This window comes from Trachypithecus francoisi, unplaced genomic scaffold (genome assembly GCF_009764315.1).
Source record: "Trachypithecus francoisi isolate TF-2019V2 unplaced genomic scaffold, Tfra_2.0 Lachesis_group11, whole genome shotgun sequence".
Taxonomy (NCBI): domain Eukaryota; kingdom Metazoa; phylum Chordata; class Mammalia; order Primates; family Cercopithecidae; genus Trachypithecus; species Trachypithecus francoisi.
The window spans coordinates 76,708,413-76,726,009 of NW_022681456.1; the positions used below are offsets into that span (position 1 = coordinate 76,708,413).

Genomic DNA, 17,597 nt, shown 5'->3' on the forward strand with positions numbered 1-17,597 from the left:
ACGCCCATAATCCCAGCACTTTGGGAGGCCAAGGCGGGTGGATAACCTGAGGTCAGGATTTCGTGATCAGACTGGCCAACATGGCAAAATCCTGTCTCTACTAAAAATACAAAATTAGCCAGACATGGTGGCACATGCCTGTAATTCCAGCTACTCAGAAGGCTGAGGCAGGAGAATCGCTTGAACCCAGGAGGCTGAGGTTGCAGTGAGCCAAGATCGGCGCCATTGTACCCCAGCCTGGGCAACGAGAGAGAAATTCTGTCTCAAAAGAAAAAAAGAAAGAAAAAGAAGAAAACAGTGTTGCAGTGGCTTACGCCTATAATCCCAGCACGCTGGAAGGCTGAGGTGGGCAGATCACCTAAGGTCAGGAGTTCGAGACCAGCCTGGCCAACATGGTGAAACCCTGTCTCTACTAAAAATACTAAAATTAGCCAGACGTGGTGGCACGTGCCTGTAGTTTCAGCTACTCAGGAGCCTGAGGCAGGAGAATCACATGAACCCAGGATGGGGAGGTTGCAGTGACCCTAGATCAAGCCACTGTACTCCAGCCTGGGCAACAGAGCAAGACTCTGTCTCAAAAAAAAAAAATTAAATTAAATAAGAGACAGGGTCTTGCTATGTTGGCCAGGCTGATCTTGAACTCCTCAAGTGATCCTCCCACCTCAGCCTCCTAAAGTGTTGGGATTACAGGCATGAGCCACGGCCCCCAGGCATGTCTTCCACTAAACTTTGATTTGCAAATTAAATTGCATGCACACTGACCAATGACCTTTCAAGACAGTATCTTTTCTTTTCTTCTTCTTTTTTTAAAGACAGGTTCTCACTCTGTCGCCCAGGCTGGAGTGCAGTGATGCAATCTCGGCTCACTGCAACCTCTGCCTCCCAGGTTCAAGAGATTCTCCTGCCTCGGTGTCCCAAGTAGCTGGGATTACAGGAGTGAGCCACCACGCCCAGTTAATTTTTTGTATTTTTAGTAGAAATGGGGTTTCACTATATTGGCCAGGCTGGTCTCGAACTCCTGGCCTCAACTGATCCACCCACCTCAGCCTCCCAAAGTGCTGGGATTACAGGCGTGAGTCACCATGCCCAGCGAAGACAGTATCTTTTCTGATCCCCTAGACTCTCCCTGGCCCATAGACACATTTCATTCCTCCAGGATATCCACTCTCCAACTTCACAGTCACTGACCTATGCTCCTCCCCAACCCACACTCTCAATATACTGGCCCCACTCTCACCTTGACAAATGGCACACGGTTCTTGTCCTCGTGCACAGACAGATTTGTCTTGGTCACTAAATCAAAAGAATGCAGGGTGAGCAAGACTAGTACTTCCACCGCCCCCACCTGCACCTTGCAGTCGGCTCAGATGGTGGTTTTCTTCTCTGTGCTAAAGGAAGACTCTCCCTGTGAAGCGTAAACTCCCTGCACGAGCTGAAGGCTCAGTTCCTCCTCCTTCTCCTTCTTAGGGCTCCTGCACCCCAGCCCCAGATCCTCTCAAACTGTTCATATGTAGTCCTGGGCTCCTAAGTCCATCTCCTGACCTTCTCAGTTTTTGGTAATTCTGGCAAATGGAGCCAAAGGACTTGGGTGCTGTGTGCCCTCTGCATCTCTTGTCAATTGGTACCTAATTCCATGTGCAATATGAGCTCTCTTTTCTCCACCCTCCTCACACACCTTCATCCACTGGGGCAAAACACTCACCATCCAGAAGGTCACGAATTTTGTCCAGGTAAATTTCAAAGTAAGAAACCTGGTTAAGAAGAAAAAAGGAATGTGAAGTAAAGAGGGCCTATCTTAAAACTGGTTCAGGAATCCCACACTAATATGACCTGCTCAAACAGTGGTGGTGGGAGGAAAAGAACAGAAGAGAACATCTTGACAAAGAACTGTGGTAACCGAAAAGGGAGTCAAGTTGGGGAGGCCAGGCTCTTCAGTGGGTTTATTTTAGATCTTCCCCTCCCAGTCCCCATCTGAATGCCCAGCTATCGTGCCCTGGTCACCTTGATGTGGAACTCAAGGTTCTCATCCATGGAGTAGATGTGGTTGAAGATGTCTCGGGCAATTCGAGGAATGATTCCCATCAGCTGGGGGTCGTGCAGCTTTCCCTGGCGAGTGAAGGCATTGAGAGTGAAGCTGGGGCTCAGGGATATTGAGACAACTCAGATGTATGCAGGTGAACACCAAGGCAAGAGTCAATAAGAAGAACATCCTAAGTTAGGAGATGGTCACCACCATGTCTGCCTTTTAGAGGAGCAAGGGGATAATTGAGTAGCCCTTTGGACTTCCATTGCTTTTCCAGATCAAACGAAGACTGGAGTAGTGGAAAGGATGATCCACTGCAGTGGGCTGAAAGGATTCCAATACACTTCCCCTAATATTGCCCTTCAGTTCATCCTCTGTACCCATCTATCTGCCTCTGGACCAGGCAATCCTTGATTCCTAGATCTTCCCCCACTGAGATTCCCTGATCTTCCATTAACACTCCTAGCCCCTCAACCACCAGAGCCAAAACCCTCACCTCCATGGTATGTGTTTTCCCTGAGGATGTCTGTCCATAAGCAAAAATGGTGCCATTGTAGCCAGCAAGGACATCTGGAAGAGACAGTAGAGAAAGAGTACTGGTGGAGATAAGTCGGGTAGGAAATGGGATGCTGAGAAGAGACATTCTAAAAAGAAATCTATTACCTTTGACAATCTGCATGGCACATGCATGATAAACTTGCTCCTGAGTCGTGTTTGGGGGGAATACACGGTCAAAAACATATGGCTTCCCCTGGAATGAAAATAAAAGGTATCAGACATCAGCAGGCAGGATGTGAGGGAAAAGAAATACCACAACCTCCTTCCAGTAGCTGAGAAAGGCACCCTTTTCTTCAATGCCCCTAATGAACAGAAATGTGGGAGAATGGCCGGGTGTGGTGGCTCACGCCTGTAATTTCAGCATTTTAATAGGCTTAGGCGGGCGGATTACGAGGTCAGGAGTTCAAGACCAGCCTGGCCAATATGGTGAAACCCTGTCTCTACTAAAAATACAAAAATTAGCCGGGCGTGGTGGCAGGTGCCTGTAGTCCCAGCTACTCAGGAGGCAGAGACAGGAGAATGGCATGAAACCGGGAGGCAGAGCTTGCAGTGAGCCAAGATTGCGCCATTGCACTCCAGCCTGGCGACAGAGCGAGACTCCATCTCAAAAAACAAACACAAAAACAAAGAAAAGAAATGTGGGAGAATAAGAGAAACTAAAGGTACTGATGCCAGGAGTTGTGTCTGTGGTAGAGGAGTATTGCACAGTGAGATTGTGTTAGGGGATCTTAGTTGTGGTGTGATGATTGAGCACTCCACTACCCCAAACTCCTCCCTGGGAAGTCAGATGAAAAAAGATAATAGGACCACAGGTGATGAAAAGTGAAGAACAATTCATTAACACTAAAAAGTATCTCAAGCTAGAAATATCTTCCTCAACAGATCCACATACCCTGATATGGAAAGATCTTCAGATGTACTAAGTGAAAGATGCAAAGTTAGTGACATATACGTATAGCATGTTCCCTACCATGTAAATGAAATTCAGTCTACACTGAAAGCCTCTGTGGAAACATTAACACAAGCTCTCTCTCTTTGTGAAAGGAATATATGCTATCAGATATGTGGGTCTCCCTTTAAGAACAGAACAAGTTTTAATTTGGGCCGGGTGTGGTGGCTCATGTCTGTAATCCCAGCACTTTGGGAGGCCGAGGCGGGCGGATCACCTGAGGTCAGGAGTTCGAGACCAGCCTGGCCAACATGTTGAAATCCCGTCTTTACTAAAAATACAAAAATTAGCCGGGTGTGGTGGTAGGCACCTGTAATCCCAGCTACTCAGGAGGCTGAGGCAGGAGAGTCTCTTGAACCCGGGAGGCGGAGGTTGCAGTGAGCCAAGATCGCATCATTGCACTCCAACCTGGGGGACAACAGCAAGACTTCATCTCAAAAAAAAGAACTGTAAAGCAAATCATTCAAATCTACAAATCCTTGTTGAATTCAGGAATATGTTGTAAATCACATGTGCTAATAAGAATGATAAAGATACAAAATACAACTTAGGGAGCTAACCAACGAATATATTTGATGGCTAATCACATTAGCGGTAAATCTCTGGGAAGAGTAAATGAGACAATGCTTGTTCTCTATCATAGGTGACTGACTTGTCAAATTGTTTTATTACAGAGTCCATCTTTATCCAACCGAAATGTAAACCTCAAGATCTACAGACGCCAGAGTTTGCAGAGTTTGGGACATATGTTTTAACTAATTAAGGCAAGTTATAAACCTTGGCTAGAGCTGGAGATGTGGCTCTAGGTATAGCAATAACATTGCATGAATATATACAGATTTTTTTTTCTAGAAGGAATTATACAAAAGTGTTAACAGTGGTTACTTTGAGAAGAGAAACTGAGAGAAAGGCTTTTATTTTTCATTTTGCATCCTGCATGGTTTACATTTTTAAACTATGTATAAGCATTATATTTAAAAAAAAGTTTTAATGGCAAAGAAGAGATAATTGTGTATTCTTTTATTCTTTACATTTCTTTGTATAAAAGAAAACTAATACATGTTTTTTATATTTAAAAAATTAAATTAAATCTGGCTTATAGAAAAAAATCCTACCTAAAATATTCATCTAGTTTTCTCTGTGGTGAAAGCCTCTGAAACCCAAGAAACAGAATCCACTAAGGAAAAGAAGTTAGAAAAGTGCCCTCTGTAAAGTACCAACAGATAGAACCTTTCTGGAGGACCATTCTATTAAATATTTAAATGTCCATACTGTTCACAGTCTGCACCAGGATTCCAGTGCTAAAATTTCCTTTTATAAAACACTTGCTGGGCTGGGCATGGTGACTCATGGCCATAATCCCAGCATTTTGGGAGGATGAGGCAGGCAGATCACTTGAGGTCAGGAGTTTAAGACCAGCCTGGGCAACATGGTGAAACCCCACCTCTACAAAAAATACAAAAATTATCTGGGTGTGGTGGTGCACGCCTGTAATTCCAGCTACTCGGGAGGCTGAGGTGGGAGAATTACCTGAGCTCAAAAGGCAGAGGTTGCAGTGAGCCAAGACCGGGCCACTGCACTCCAGCCTGGGCGACAGAGAGACACCCTGCATCAAACAAACAAATAAATAAACAAACAAAAAAATCTCTACTTTTCTTTTCTTTTCTTTTCTTGAGTCAGGTTCTCATCTGTCATGCAGGCTGGAGTACAGTGGCGAAATCACAGCTCACTGCAGCCTCAATCTCCCGGGCCCAAGCAATCCTACCAAGTAGCTGAGACCACAGGCACATGCCACTATTCCTGCCTAATTTTGTTTATTTTTTGTAGAGGCAGGGTCTCACCATGTTGCCCGGGCTGGTCTCAAACTCCTGGGCTCAAGCAATCCACCCACCTCAGCCTCCCAAAGCGCTAGGATTGCAAGCGTGAGCCACTATGCCCCGCCTTAAAAACTCTCATAAATTAGTAACAAAAAGACAAAAACTAAACAGAAAAAGGTGAACAAGAACTAGAAACAAGCAACAGAAGAAGAAATATAAATGTTCAGTAACCATGAAGATGTTCAACATTTTCCAAGAAAAGAAACTGTAATGGTAAAATCTCTTTTCACCTCTCAAACTGGAAAACAAAATTTGCATTGTAATACCTAGTGTAGATGTGGGTTCAAAAAAATGAGAACTTTCATTATTTTCTGGTTGGTGAGTACATCCATACAACAATTCAAAAATGTATATTCAAAAGACTTAAATTTTACATATCCATTGATCCAGAAACTCTACTTCTAAGAATTGATATCATGGAAATCAAGATTTCGCTACAAGGGTGTTTATCATCACATTGTTTATAATAATGAGAAATTACTTAAAGGAGTAATATTTAGGAGACTGGTTAACCTAAGGAGTGGATTAAATTATAGCATATACATATATTTCATTCCTCACTGTTTTTTAAAATAATGCCATAACTAGCTGGGCATGGTGGCTCACGCCTGTAATCCCAGCACTTTGGGAGGCCAAGACAGGCAGATTACTTGAGGCCAGGAGTTCGAGACTAGCCTAGCCAACATGGTGAAATCCTGTCTCTACTAAAAATACAAAAATTAGCCGCGCATAGTGGTGCATGCCTGTAATCTCACCTACTTGGGAGGCTGAGGCACAAGAATCGCTTGAACCCAGGAGGCAGAGGTTGCAGTGAGCCGAGATTGCGCCACCGCACTCCAGCCTGAGCAACTGAGACTTTGTCTCAAAAATAAAATAAAATAAATATATAATAATAGAATATTAATACATAGAATGTCAATATATCTCAAAAACATGTTGAAAGAATCTAAACACAAAAGAGCACATACTGTATTACTCCCTTTATATGAAGTTCAAGAATGGACAGAACTTATCTGTAGCGCTAGAAGTCAAAATAGTAGCTACCTGCCATTGTGATAACAACATACACGTGGTATTGACAGGAAGAGGATATGAAGGAGCTTTCAGGAGTGACAGAAATATTCTAGATCTTGATCTGTGTAGTGGTTACATGGGTGTCTACATATGTTATAAAATTCATCAAGCTGTTTGCCTAAGATCTGTACACTGTATGTAAATTATATCACTATTATAAATTATAACATCATAAAATGATGTCATAGTGGCTCTTAAACATTAATTAAAACATATTAATTAATATTAATTAATGCTCGACCTCACTGTTAATAAGCAAAATGCATACTAAAACTATGAAACACCATTTTTACCTACGAAAGTGGCCAAAATAAAATAGACAACGCATTACACTGGTGACAATGTGAGTAAATAGATATTCACACATACTGCTGAGGGTACATAGAAATTGGAGCCAACTCTATGAAAGGCAATTTGGAAATAGCCTCACATTTTTAAATGCATATGCTTTATGATCTCCACTTCGAAAAAATTATCCTGTAGACATACTGCACATATGCAAAAAATATTTATACAAGGTCATTCAACTGTTTGTAAGAGCAGATGATTAGAACAACCTTTAACGTTCACCAACAGAGGCCTGGTTAAATAATGGCCTACCCCTACAACAAATTATACAGTTGAAGGAGATAGCTCATGTGTGGTGTAATCCCAGCCCTCTGGGAGGTCGAGGCTGGAAGATCCTTGAGACCAGGAGTTGGAGACCAGCCTGGGCAACACAGGGAGACCCTGTCTCTACAAAAATTAAAAAAAAAAAAAAAGCCAGGCATGGTGGCATGGGCCTTGTGGTCCCAGCTACTAAGAAGGCTGAAGCAGGATGATGGCCTGAGCCTCGAAGGTGGAGGCTGCAGTGAGCCATGACTGCACCACTGCACTCCAGCCTGAGCAACAGAGCGAGGCCCTGTCTTGAAAAAACAAAAAACAAAACAAAAAACAAAAAAGAATGAGATAAATCTTTATGTGCTGATAAGGAAGGATCTCCAAGACTCAGTGATTCGTCTTAGGGTTGTTTGTTTGTTTTGTTTTTTGTTTTTTGAGATAGAGTCTTGCTCTGTCGCCCAAGCTGGAGTGTAGTGGCGCCATCTCAGCTCACTGCAATCTCTGCCTCCTGGGCTCAAGCAATTTTCCTGCCTCAGCCTCCAGAGTAGCTGGGATTACAGGAACCTGCCACCACACCCAGCTAATTTCTGCATTTTTAGTAGAGATGGGGTTTCGCCATGTTGGCCAGGCTGGTCTCGAACTCCTGACCTCAGGTGATCCGCCCGCCTTGGCCTCCAAAAGTGCTGAGATTACAGGGGTGAGCCACCACACCTGGCCTAACTTTTATATTTTTAGTAGAGATAAGGTTTCACCATGTTGGCCAGGATGGTCTCCATCTCCTGACCTCGTGATCCGCCTGCCTTGGCCTCCCAAAGTGCTGGGATTACAGGTGTGAGCCACCATGCCTAGCTGGAATTTTTGTATTTTTAGTTGAGACGGGGTTTCACTATGTTGGCCAGGCTGGTCTCGGACTCCTGATCTCAAGTGATCTTCCTGCCTCGGCCTCAAAGTGCTTGGATTACAAGCATGAGCCACCACGCCCAGGCTTTTTTTGTTTTTAAAGGTGCAGAATGGATGTATAATATGCTACCATTTGTGTAAAAAAAGGTATGCATGTATATATGTATTTGCTTATAAATGTATAGTAGGTTTTTGGATAGATTCATAAGAAGTTGCCTTCTGAAAGGGGAACTGTGTGGCTGGAAAAGAAGGGTAAGAAAGAGAAGGAAACAATATAAACCTTTTCATATCCTTTGCATTTTGTCACATGTGCAGGTAAGACATTTGAAAGTTAAATTAGGCGGGCGCGGTGGCTCAAGCCTGTAATCCCAGCACTTTGGGAGGCCGAGACGGGCGGATCACGAGGTCAGGAGATCGAGACCATCCTGGCTAACACGGTGAAACCCCGTCTCTACTAAAAAATGCAAAAAAATTAGCCGGGCGAGGTGGCGGACGCCTGTAGTCCCAGCTACTCGGGATGCTGAGGCAGGAGAATGGCGTGAACCCGGGAGGCGGAGCTTGCAGTGAGCTGAGATCCGGCCACAGCACTCCAGCCTGGGCGGCAGAGCGAGACTCCGTCTCAAAAAAAAAAAAAAAAAAAAAAGAAAGTTAAATTAAAAATTGTAAAATATAGCCAGGCATGGTGGCACATGCCTATAATCCTAGCTACTCAGGAGGCTGAGGTGAAAGGTTTGCTTGAACCCAGGAGGCGGAGGTTGCAGTGAGCCAAGATCACACCCTGCACACTCCAGCCTGAGTGACAGCATGAGACGCCATCTCAAAAAAAAAAATTGTAAAATAATAAAGTTATGTAAAAATATTTAACAATGGCAAAATAGTAATATTTTGTTAGAGAAAAAGGTTACAAAACTATATATAGTTTATGATATAATCTTATTAAAATTAACACATGTATATATGCAGGAAAAAACACTGGCAAAATACATCAAATTATTATTAATAACAGTGCTTTTTTGGGGTGGTAAGATATTGGGTGATTTTTAGCTTCTTCTGTGTCCTTTTCTTTGTCTTTAACTTCGTTAACAATTAAAATGTATTAGTGCTGTAATTACATTATTTTTAATATTATTAAAGAAAAATCTACCTTAATTTTGAATTGTGATTAATTCTTGAATTATAATCTACCTCAATGTTTCTCCCACCCAGTGGCCAAGAAATAGAAACAAGCAAAATATGTCTATCTCAGGCCAATACCTCTCATCTCCTTTGTTTTTTAATTTCCTTTTTCCTTTATTATATGACATAGACTTATTGACTTCATATTAGCATTTAAGTATTATTAACTTTATGTAATAGCATTTGAGTTGGGAATTGGTGCATTTCCGGTTGTACGAAGGATAGCTGTATTATATTAGGTGTATTATGACCTTATTATTGTCCTTATTTGAAGATTTGTATGATCTCAGGAGATGTGTATGGGTTCAAGTTGACAAGGGGTGGACTTGTGATGTTTAATACTGAGTGTCAACTTGATTGGACTGAATGATGCAAAGTATTGATCCTGGGTGTGTCTGTGAGGGTGTTGCCAAAGGAGATTAACATATGAGTCAGTGGACTGGGAAAGGCAGACCCACCCTTAATCTGGGTGGGCATAATTTAATCAGCTGCCAGTGCAGCCAGAATATAAAACAGGCAGAAAAATGTGAAAAGATGAAACTGGCTTTCTCATCTCTTTTTCCACCAACAATCTCTATCCATGCTTCATGAAGCCAGGCATCCAGCCAAAGGGGATTAAATGTAACTCTCAAGCCAATCTTGCCCCTCCCCTCCCCCCACAAACATGGGCACGAACACACCAATCACCCCACCCCAGCCCCTACACACACTCCCTCAAAATATTCCCAGTTACAGGATTCTAGAAGGCTCCACAGATGCATTAAAATGGAGAGCGCTCTCCAAATGCTGAAGCCAGTTATAGCCGCTTTTCATCAGGAACCCCTTTACATCAGTCTAGGCTGGGAAGAAAGAAAAGAGCAGAGAGGGAAGAAGGGAGAGGTTCTCAGATTTGTGAGTCTAAAAGATACCCAAGAGCTAAAAATTGGTGCATTTAGTAATCTCCTGAACAGGGAAAGCCACGTGACAAGAGATACGATTTCAGGAGTTCTGGAAAGGCCTGCTACCTACTTCTCTATTCTTGGCTGGGCTCTAAAATTCCAAGCCTAGCTATTTATTTCTTTAAGATTTTTTTATTCCTTTTAAAATGTAAATGTCTTTTTTCTCTTTTTTTTCTTTTTTTTTTTTGAGACAGAGTTTTGCTCTTTCGCCCAGGCTGGAGTACAGTGGCATGATCTTGGCTCACTGCAACCTTGGCCTCCCAGGTTCAAGTGATTCTCCTGCCTCAGCCTTCCAAGTAGCTGGGATTACAGGTGCCCACCACCACACCCAGCTAATTTTTGTATTTTCAGTATAGACAGGGTTTCACCATGTTGGCCATGCTTGTCTCGAACTCCTGACCTCGTTATCTGCCCGCTTCAGTCTCCCAAAGTGCTGGGATTATAGGCATGAGCCACCGTGTCCAGCCAATTTCTTTTTTTAGTATTTATTTATTTATTTATTTTTGAGATGGAGTCTTGCTCCATTGCCCAGGCTGGAGTGCAGTAGCAAAATCTCGGCTCACTGCAACCTCTGCCTCCCAGGTCCAAGCAATTCTCCTGTATCAGCCTCCTGAGTCGTTGGGTTTATAGGTGCCTGCCACCACGTCCGGCTAAGTTTTGTACATTTCTTTTGATTTTCTATTGATTATACTCAGGATGAATTAATTTTGTCTGTTTTTTTTTTTTTTTTTAAATTACTGCTCCTTGTACAGCAGGGCTAACCATGGGCAGTGTGCCCAGAGTAAACTGATCTTTTCATGAAAATAACTAGACCAGTGGTCTTCCACTTTTCCTGCCTGTAGACATGGGAAGCACCACCAATATTTACAGATCTTATAACACACAATTACTCTGAACCAGACTGTAGTATGTTATAGGAGGTTTCTTATCAGAATCTGGGGGAGTATATAGATAGTTAGCAAAAGCCATATCTGATGTTCCTCTCCCCTGCCTCTGCCCGGGCCACTCCATGGACTGTGGATCACAACCTTGATCCAGATTTTCCTGAAGGCAGGGATTCCCTTTAAATCCCCAACACCAAACACAGTCCCTGGCCTATAGGATACTGAGGTAGTTTAGATGTTTATCCCCTCCAAATCTCATGTTGACATTTGATCCCCAATGCTGGAGATGGGGCATGGTGGGAAGTGCTTGGCTCAAGGAGGTAAATCCCTGATGAGTGGCTTGGTGCCTTCCCCATGGTAATGAGTGAGTTCTCACTCTATGAGTCCATGTGAGAGCTGGCTGTTAAAAAGAGCTTGGCACCTCTTGCTTTCCCTCTTGTTCCCTCTCTTACCATGTGACTCCTGCTCCCTCTTTGCCTCCCACCATGATTGGAAGCTTCCCGAGGCCCTCACCAGAGCAGACGCTGGTGCCATGCTTCTTGCACAGCCTGCAGAACTGTTAGCCAAATATATCTCTTTTCTTTATAAATTATCCAGCATGGGATATTCCTTTATAGCACCATATAGAGGACTATGACAGATGCACTTCATAAATACTTGTTGAATAAACATAGATATTGACAAAGAAGGGAGCAAGAAGATACTTGGGATCTGGAGGTTTGGATGAAACAATTAGTAAAAAGGAAAAGTATTACCCACTTCCCAATTTTGTCAAAGCTAGCTTGTGGGGAGATAGCATATAAAATAGTGATAATATCTAACTCTTATTGAGGGTTTACTGTTCGTCTGCCATGTTACAAAGCAGTTTATATGCATTATCTCATTTAATGTTCACAGTAATCCTAAGACATAGATACTGTTATTATTCCCACTTTATAGATGATGAAAAAGGCTCAAAGAGGTTAGGTAGCTTCCCCACAGTCGCATGGCTGAGAAATGGTAGAGCACAGTTTCAAATTCAAGCAATCTGATTCCAGACAAATCGATCCAAAGAACTGAAATGCCAACACTGTGTCAGAGCCTTATCAAGGCTTTTCCTTCCCCTCCTCCATATCTCCCCTCCTCACATTTGGGCATTTTCCCAAGTATTTCCAGACAGAACTAAAGCCTTTCATCACTTCCTTTTTCCAACCTCAATCCCATTTTCAGAAGTATGTAATTCTCCCATCCACCCTCTCTACCTCTAGGTAATCGAAGACTCTGTGAGTTGTTAATGAGAAATAGTCATAGAGTCTCTCCTCCTCTTAGGAATGTCCCCGAGATCCAATCTCTCTCCCACCCCCAGCAGTCAAAGTGCTCCTTATAGCCTTCTCTGAAGGGCCTCTCTTCACAGTCCCACAGTCCAGGGTTCTTTGTTCTCCTTTAATCACACTCAGAGCCTCCTTGATGTCTCCTCTTCCATTTGTGTATCCCAGTACCTTTCTGTACTTTTCTATCATGTGTGCTGACTAAAGCTAATTGGGGCTGGGGGTTTAAGATCGGGGTCCAAAGATGACCAACCTGTTCAACCCTCAGTACAGCACTTGGTATAAGCTGAACTTCAAGTGCCAGGCCTGATTTCCATAGTGACACCCGTGGGGACTGTTGCCATGGTAATGCTGGAAAGACATTGGCCACTGTGAACGTTACTTCTCGTCTCCATTTTTCTTTATGAGACTCCTCCAAAGCAAGGAAGAGCCCTGCTCCCCACTTCAGATATCAAATCCCAGGCCACCCCAAACAATAATGATTCTGCTCCAATAACCCTGCAGGTCCCAACCTAGCTTTGTCAAGTGAGGTACGCAATGGTCCTAGCTTCTTGCATTAAGAACCCACTTAACCATCGGGAGACCCGAGGGAGGTAGCTGTGTACACTTGAATGAAGGGGAAAGAGAAAGAGTGTGTGTGTACATATGTGTTTCTTTACTGTCATCCCTCTCACATCTGGTACAGATGCATCCACCCAGACAGCAGGCATTGGGACACTGCTGAGAAAGACCAAGGCAGAGGAAGACAGAGAGACACTTAAATGGGTCTGGCGAAAAAGTCACACTGGATTCTGAGTGTGCAAAAGCAAAACAAGATGGGCACCACATATAGACAGTGACCCAGACACCCTTCTACTATGACTCAGGCCATTTACTTTGGCTAAGCCCCATCCCCCAGGTTCCTGGAAGAAGTCAGAGGAGTAGGGGAGAAAAAAGGCACACAGAGCTGTCTCTCCAGCTTATTCTCCTACCCTCTAACAAGCAGAACAAAGCCCATGAACAGAAGGGACTCTGAAGCTCAGCGCTAGCCGCAGTGCTGCAGAGGCTAAGGGGAGAGCAGTCACAGGAAGGAGTAGGGGCTGCACTGGGAAAGATTATCTCTCCCACCTTCACTCTTCCCGAACCTTCCTAGACATCCTGAAGCAGCCTCCTCCATTAATTCCTAAGCCAGCTCCCAACCCGGTGGGCTCCAAAGAGAGCTAGAGGAGAAAAGAGAAAAAGGAGTCGGAGTTTCCCTCCCTTATGGGGACCCTCAAGGGTCTCCTAAAAATCATGCCCCCTGTAGCCCTCATTCCCTAAATGATGAATGAATATTAAGTCTGAAAAAGCAAACTCCAAAGATGTTGCCTGAGACAAAATGGCCCCCCGTAAGCATTTATCTTCAAGTGAGAGACTGACAGGGAGGGCTAGGGTGAGGGAAGATACAAGCAAACGAGACAAAGATACAGCCCTACAGATACCAGGCAAAACAGACAAGGAAGATCCAGCAGTGGAGCTGAGATGGAATCTGAATTGGCAGGGGGCCTTGGGCTTCTTTTCACCTCTCCTCCTTGCCCACCTCCCACTGTGTGTCTCTCCTGTTTAGCTGGGCTAACAACAGATCGACACCACACCCCTCTTCCCAACATCACCCCCTGCCCCATCCCACTACACCAGGATGGCCCAGAAAGCCTAAAGGAGTTGGTTCAGACTTACTGGAAAAACCTTCCAGAGCAAGGAAATAGGGCCTAAAAGTTCTGCCCCTCATCATCACCCCCCTCCTGTTTGTCAGCCTTTATGTCTCCAGGGGATCTTAAGCTCCAACTCTCACAACTAACGCTGGCTCTCCAGGACACTCTGAGAGGGGTCCTCCCGACTTGATCCAGGAGTTGTTTTGTGGTTGTTTTGTTTTGTTTTCTTTTTAGCCCAGCCAGACTGAACGGTCTGCAGGGCCAGAGAGGTCCCTGAAGCAAAAAGAAACAGAGGCCCTCTCCATGTGACAAATACATACACACACACACACACGCACACACACACACACACACACACACAGAGACAAAAGCATCCATTTGAGTTAACAGTGTGGGTAAGGGTGCAAGGTGGTGACAGACTGGGGCCCTTGGAGACCAGTAAGCAGGTCTCCCCCAGGCATGTTTATTCAAAGTCCCATTCTCACTGACTCAGAAGGCCCAGATTTCCTCCCCTTCTTTCCTTCATTCCTTTAACAAGCATGTTTCCAGGTGCTCTGTGCCAAGCACTGTGGATAAAGATACATAAGAAGCACCTCTGACCTTGACTGCCCTCGTACATGCCCCTCCCTTCTCAAGCTAGTTTTCGTTTCCTGGCCCAGCACCCCTCAAGCCCTACAGGACTCAACCCCAGATCTTTTCTCCCCACATACAGCCTGAGGTCCCTACCAACCTCAGGGGGGTGCGCAAGGCCTAGAATTTCCCTTTGGGCCATTACAGATAAAGGTGCAGAACAGAAACCTGGGTAGGCAATGTGATAGGAAGAGATAGGAGGTTTGCAGTCACAGATTTAGGTTCAGATCAATGGATTAATAGCATGACCTTGAGAGTGTTATTCAAGTTCTTTGGGCCTCAATTTCTGCATCTGTAAAATGGAAATATTGATACTACTTTTGAATGCTGTGTCGGGGGTTAAATAATATACATAGAGTAACAGGCCCACTGTAAATATTAGTTCCCTTAAGATATCCTCCTTGGGTAGGGCTGTCATGATGAGGTAGAGCTGGACAGCTACTTTCTCTTGGATCCTCAAGAGAAAAGATGAATAAGCAAGTACTTACTAGGATCTCAGGGTTTGGGCATTTTTCTTTCAGGGGGTCAGCTGGGGAATCTGAAACCCTCTTCCTACTGTAACTGGGAACGAAAGGCAGACCTGACCTTAGGATTCCAGAGGCTCCCCCCAAGATTGGGTGTGGCATCAATGATTTCTTTCCCGGTAAACCCTGCATCAGACCTGTTCCCCCCAACACACACACAAAAATCCAGGCTATAACTACTTTAGGGAATGATGGAAGGTTTGGTCTTAGAGCCCACTTCCATCCACACTCTGCAGAGACCCTAGACCGCTCACCTCCCATCTAGTCTACCCAAAAGTCTTCCTCCTTACCTTATTGGGAGGTGGGGGTAGAGATCTGAGCCAATAACAAAGGGAAGATGCGCTTTCTCTTGGTGGGGCGGGGGGAGGATGGAGAAGGGGAAAACATCAGAAAAACATGGAACTGGTTCTAACGGGTGGAGACGCTGCAGACAGCAGCAAAGGGGAGTTGAGTCTCCCGAAGGTAGGGAAGCAGCCCCCTGCCACTCTGCAGAGACTCAGCCGCTGGCCTGGTCAGGCCACACCCAGCCATCCTGATGCAGGGGAGAGGAAGGGCTGCGGGGAAGAGGATGAAGGATGAGCGGCGGGGAGGGGGCGCAGAGGGACCAGCAGAGACTAAGGTTCTGCGGCAGGCGGGGAGATTTAGCCACCCGCTCCCTCCCCGAATTCCCTCCTAGGCGACACTCACCCCAATAACGACGCTGTCGTCCCCTTGGAAAATGGGGATGAACTTGTCTCCCCGCAGAATCTCAGCCTGGTTTAGGGGCCGGAATCGGCAGAGCACCTTGATGCTACATTCGTTGTTGGTCTCCGCCATGGTGGTCGCCTGCGTGGAGCTGGAACACTTCTCCGGCTGCAGGGGTGGTGTGTGCTCCAGAGGAGAGGGCTCTCAGCTAAGACTGACGCGCAGGACAGGTGCTCAGTCTCTGGGGGCAGAGTTGAGGGCGCCCGGGCGAAGCCTGGGGAGCAGGGCCGGGGCGCGCTGTCTCTCTCCTGCGGCAGCGGGATGCGGGAGACCTGGGCGTCTGGTCCTCTCGGGCGCGCTGCCTCTCCGCCCCTCGCGCTGCAGCGCCGCGCTGCGGGCCTGGGCGGGGCCGCGATGGAGGAGCGGGGGCGGGGCTCCCTCAGCTGGGGAGGCTGGCTCGACGTCGACCCCCGAAGGCTGGAACCTCACTGCTCCTCTCCTCCCTCCCCCATCCCTAACGTTCGGAGATAACCTTGCCCTCCACCCTTCCCCACCCAACTCACTGCATCCCACCCCTATACCCCCGATCTGTTTGTCCCTCCCTCAGACTCCACCCCCTGGAAGGGATAAGGAGACTGAGGTGGGCCTGTCGCCTGTGCAGCTAAAAGGGTCAGATCTCCCACTCCCTTTATTCCGGGGCATCCCCAACCCGTCACAAGCCTCTCTCCAAACTGGGATCACACTTCTCATTCTCCTCCTACGTCCATCCCATGCCCCACACGCACGGAAGCTGACTCCCAACCCCCTCAGCTTTCTGGGGGATGGCTGCCTGTACTCCTATGGAGGTGGGTGTCAGGGAGGAGTGTCATGGGAGGTTCTGGCTACTCCCTTCCCCTTCCACATCCAAAGGTGCACTCTACTGCCTCCCCAACGTACACAGCAGGTCCCCAGTTTCAGAGAAGATAAACTCCCATTCTGGGTTATGGGAATTCAAAAGCAGACACAATACTTATTTTTGTGTCATAGGTTGAGGATGGGATGATGGGTAGGAAACATTTTTGTAAGAGAAAGGGAGTCAGAAAGCAGTGGAGGGGCAATGATGGGGATGGGGAAGGCCGAGAGACTTTGAAGTCCAAGGCAAACACCTGCATTTGGGTTTCAGGCAAATTCAGGTACCTATGGGAGTGTGTGTTCCCCGTCTCAGTAACCATTGGAGGATAGAGTCCCAATACTTCAGCCCCCTTCCCTGGCCAAAAAAAAAAAGAAAAAAAAGGTGTGGGGGAAGAAGAACGAAAGAGATGCCAAGCCCGGAGATTCCTTGTCCTTCCTCCCTTTGGGTCAGACTCCTGCTGCAGCCCCTGGAAAGAACCACCAAGAAGCTGGCCAAATTGATTTTTCTCCACGTCACAGGCCTCTGCTGGCCAACAGAGAGTTGGACTGCAGGAGTTGAGGTTCTAGGCAAAGGGGAAGGGCAGGATGGATGGGAGAAGAGGAGGAAAGGAAAGTTCAGCTCAGCAATTGTCTCATGAGTGGTTAAGGTCACTTAAACACTACGGGACAAGAGCAAGAGGTTGATAGCCTGGCCAGAAAAGACCTAACTACTCAGAACTCCGGGGGTTTCCCACGTTGGGGGTATACCTCTAACCCACCTTGAATCTTAAGAGAACTGAAAGAAAAGAGTCCAACATAATGAATGGGATAGGAAAGCGATAGGACTATGGAGAAAGGGATAGAGGCTTGGGAAGGAGCCAGGAGAAAGAAAGACAAAGAGTTCCGAACTCAGGAACTCTCTAGTCACTTGGT

General features: G+C 45.8%; 1 protein-coding gene across 2 annotated transcripts in view; it reads right to left on the bottom strand.

Moving 5' to 3' along the window:
- Positions 1 to 16,318, bottom strand: part of KIF5A (kinesin family member 5A) — a 41,994-nt gene extending 25,676 nt beyond the window's left edge. For both annotated transcript variants that reach the window (XM_033221500.1, XM_033221499.1), the window contains exons 1-6: positions 15,798 to 16,318; positions 2,687 to 2,774; positions 2,520 to 2,593; positions 2,002 to 2,106; positions 1,703 to 1,751; positions 1,238 to 1,293 (exon numbers count right to left, since the gene is read on the bottom strand). In XM_033221500.1, coding sequence (XP_033077391.1) covers positions 1,238 to 1,293; positions 1,703 to 1,751; positions 2,002 to 2,106; positions 2,520 to 2,593; positions 2,687 to 2,774; positions 15,798 to 15,926 — 501 coding nt within the window. In that variant the 5' untranslated portion in view covers positions 15,927 to 16,318. The remainder of the gene's footprint in view (positions 1 to 1,237; positions 1,294 to 1,702; positions 1,752 to 2,001; positions 2,107 to 2,519; positions 2,594 to 2,686; positions 2,775 to 15,797) is intronic.
- Between the last annotated feature and the right edge of the window lie 1,279 nt (positions 16,319 to 17,597).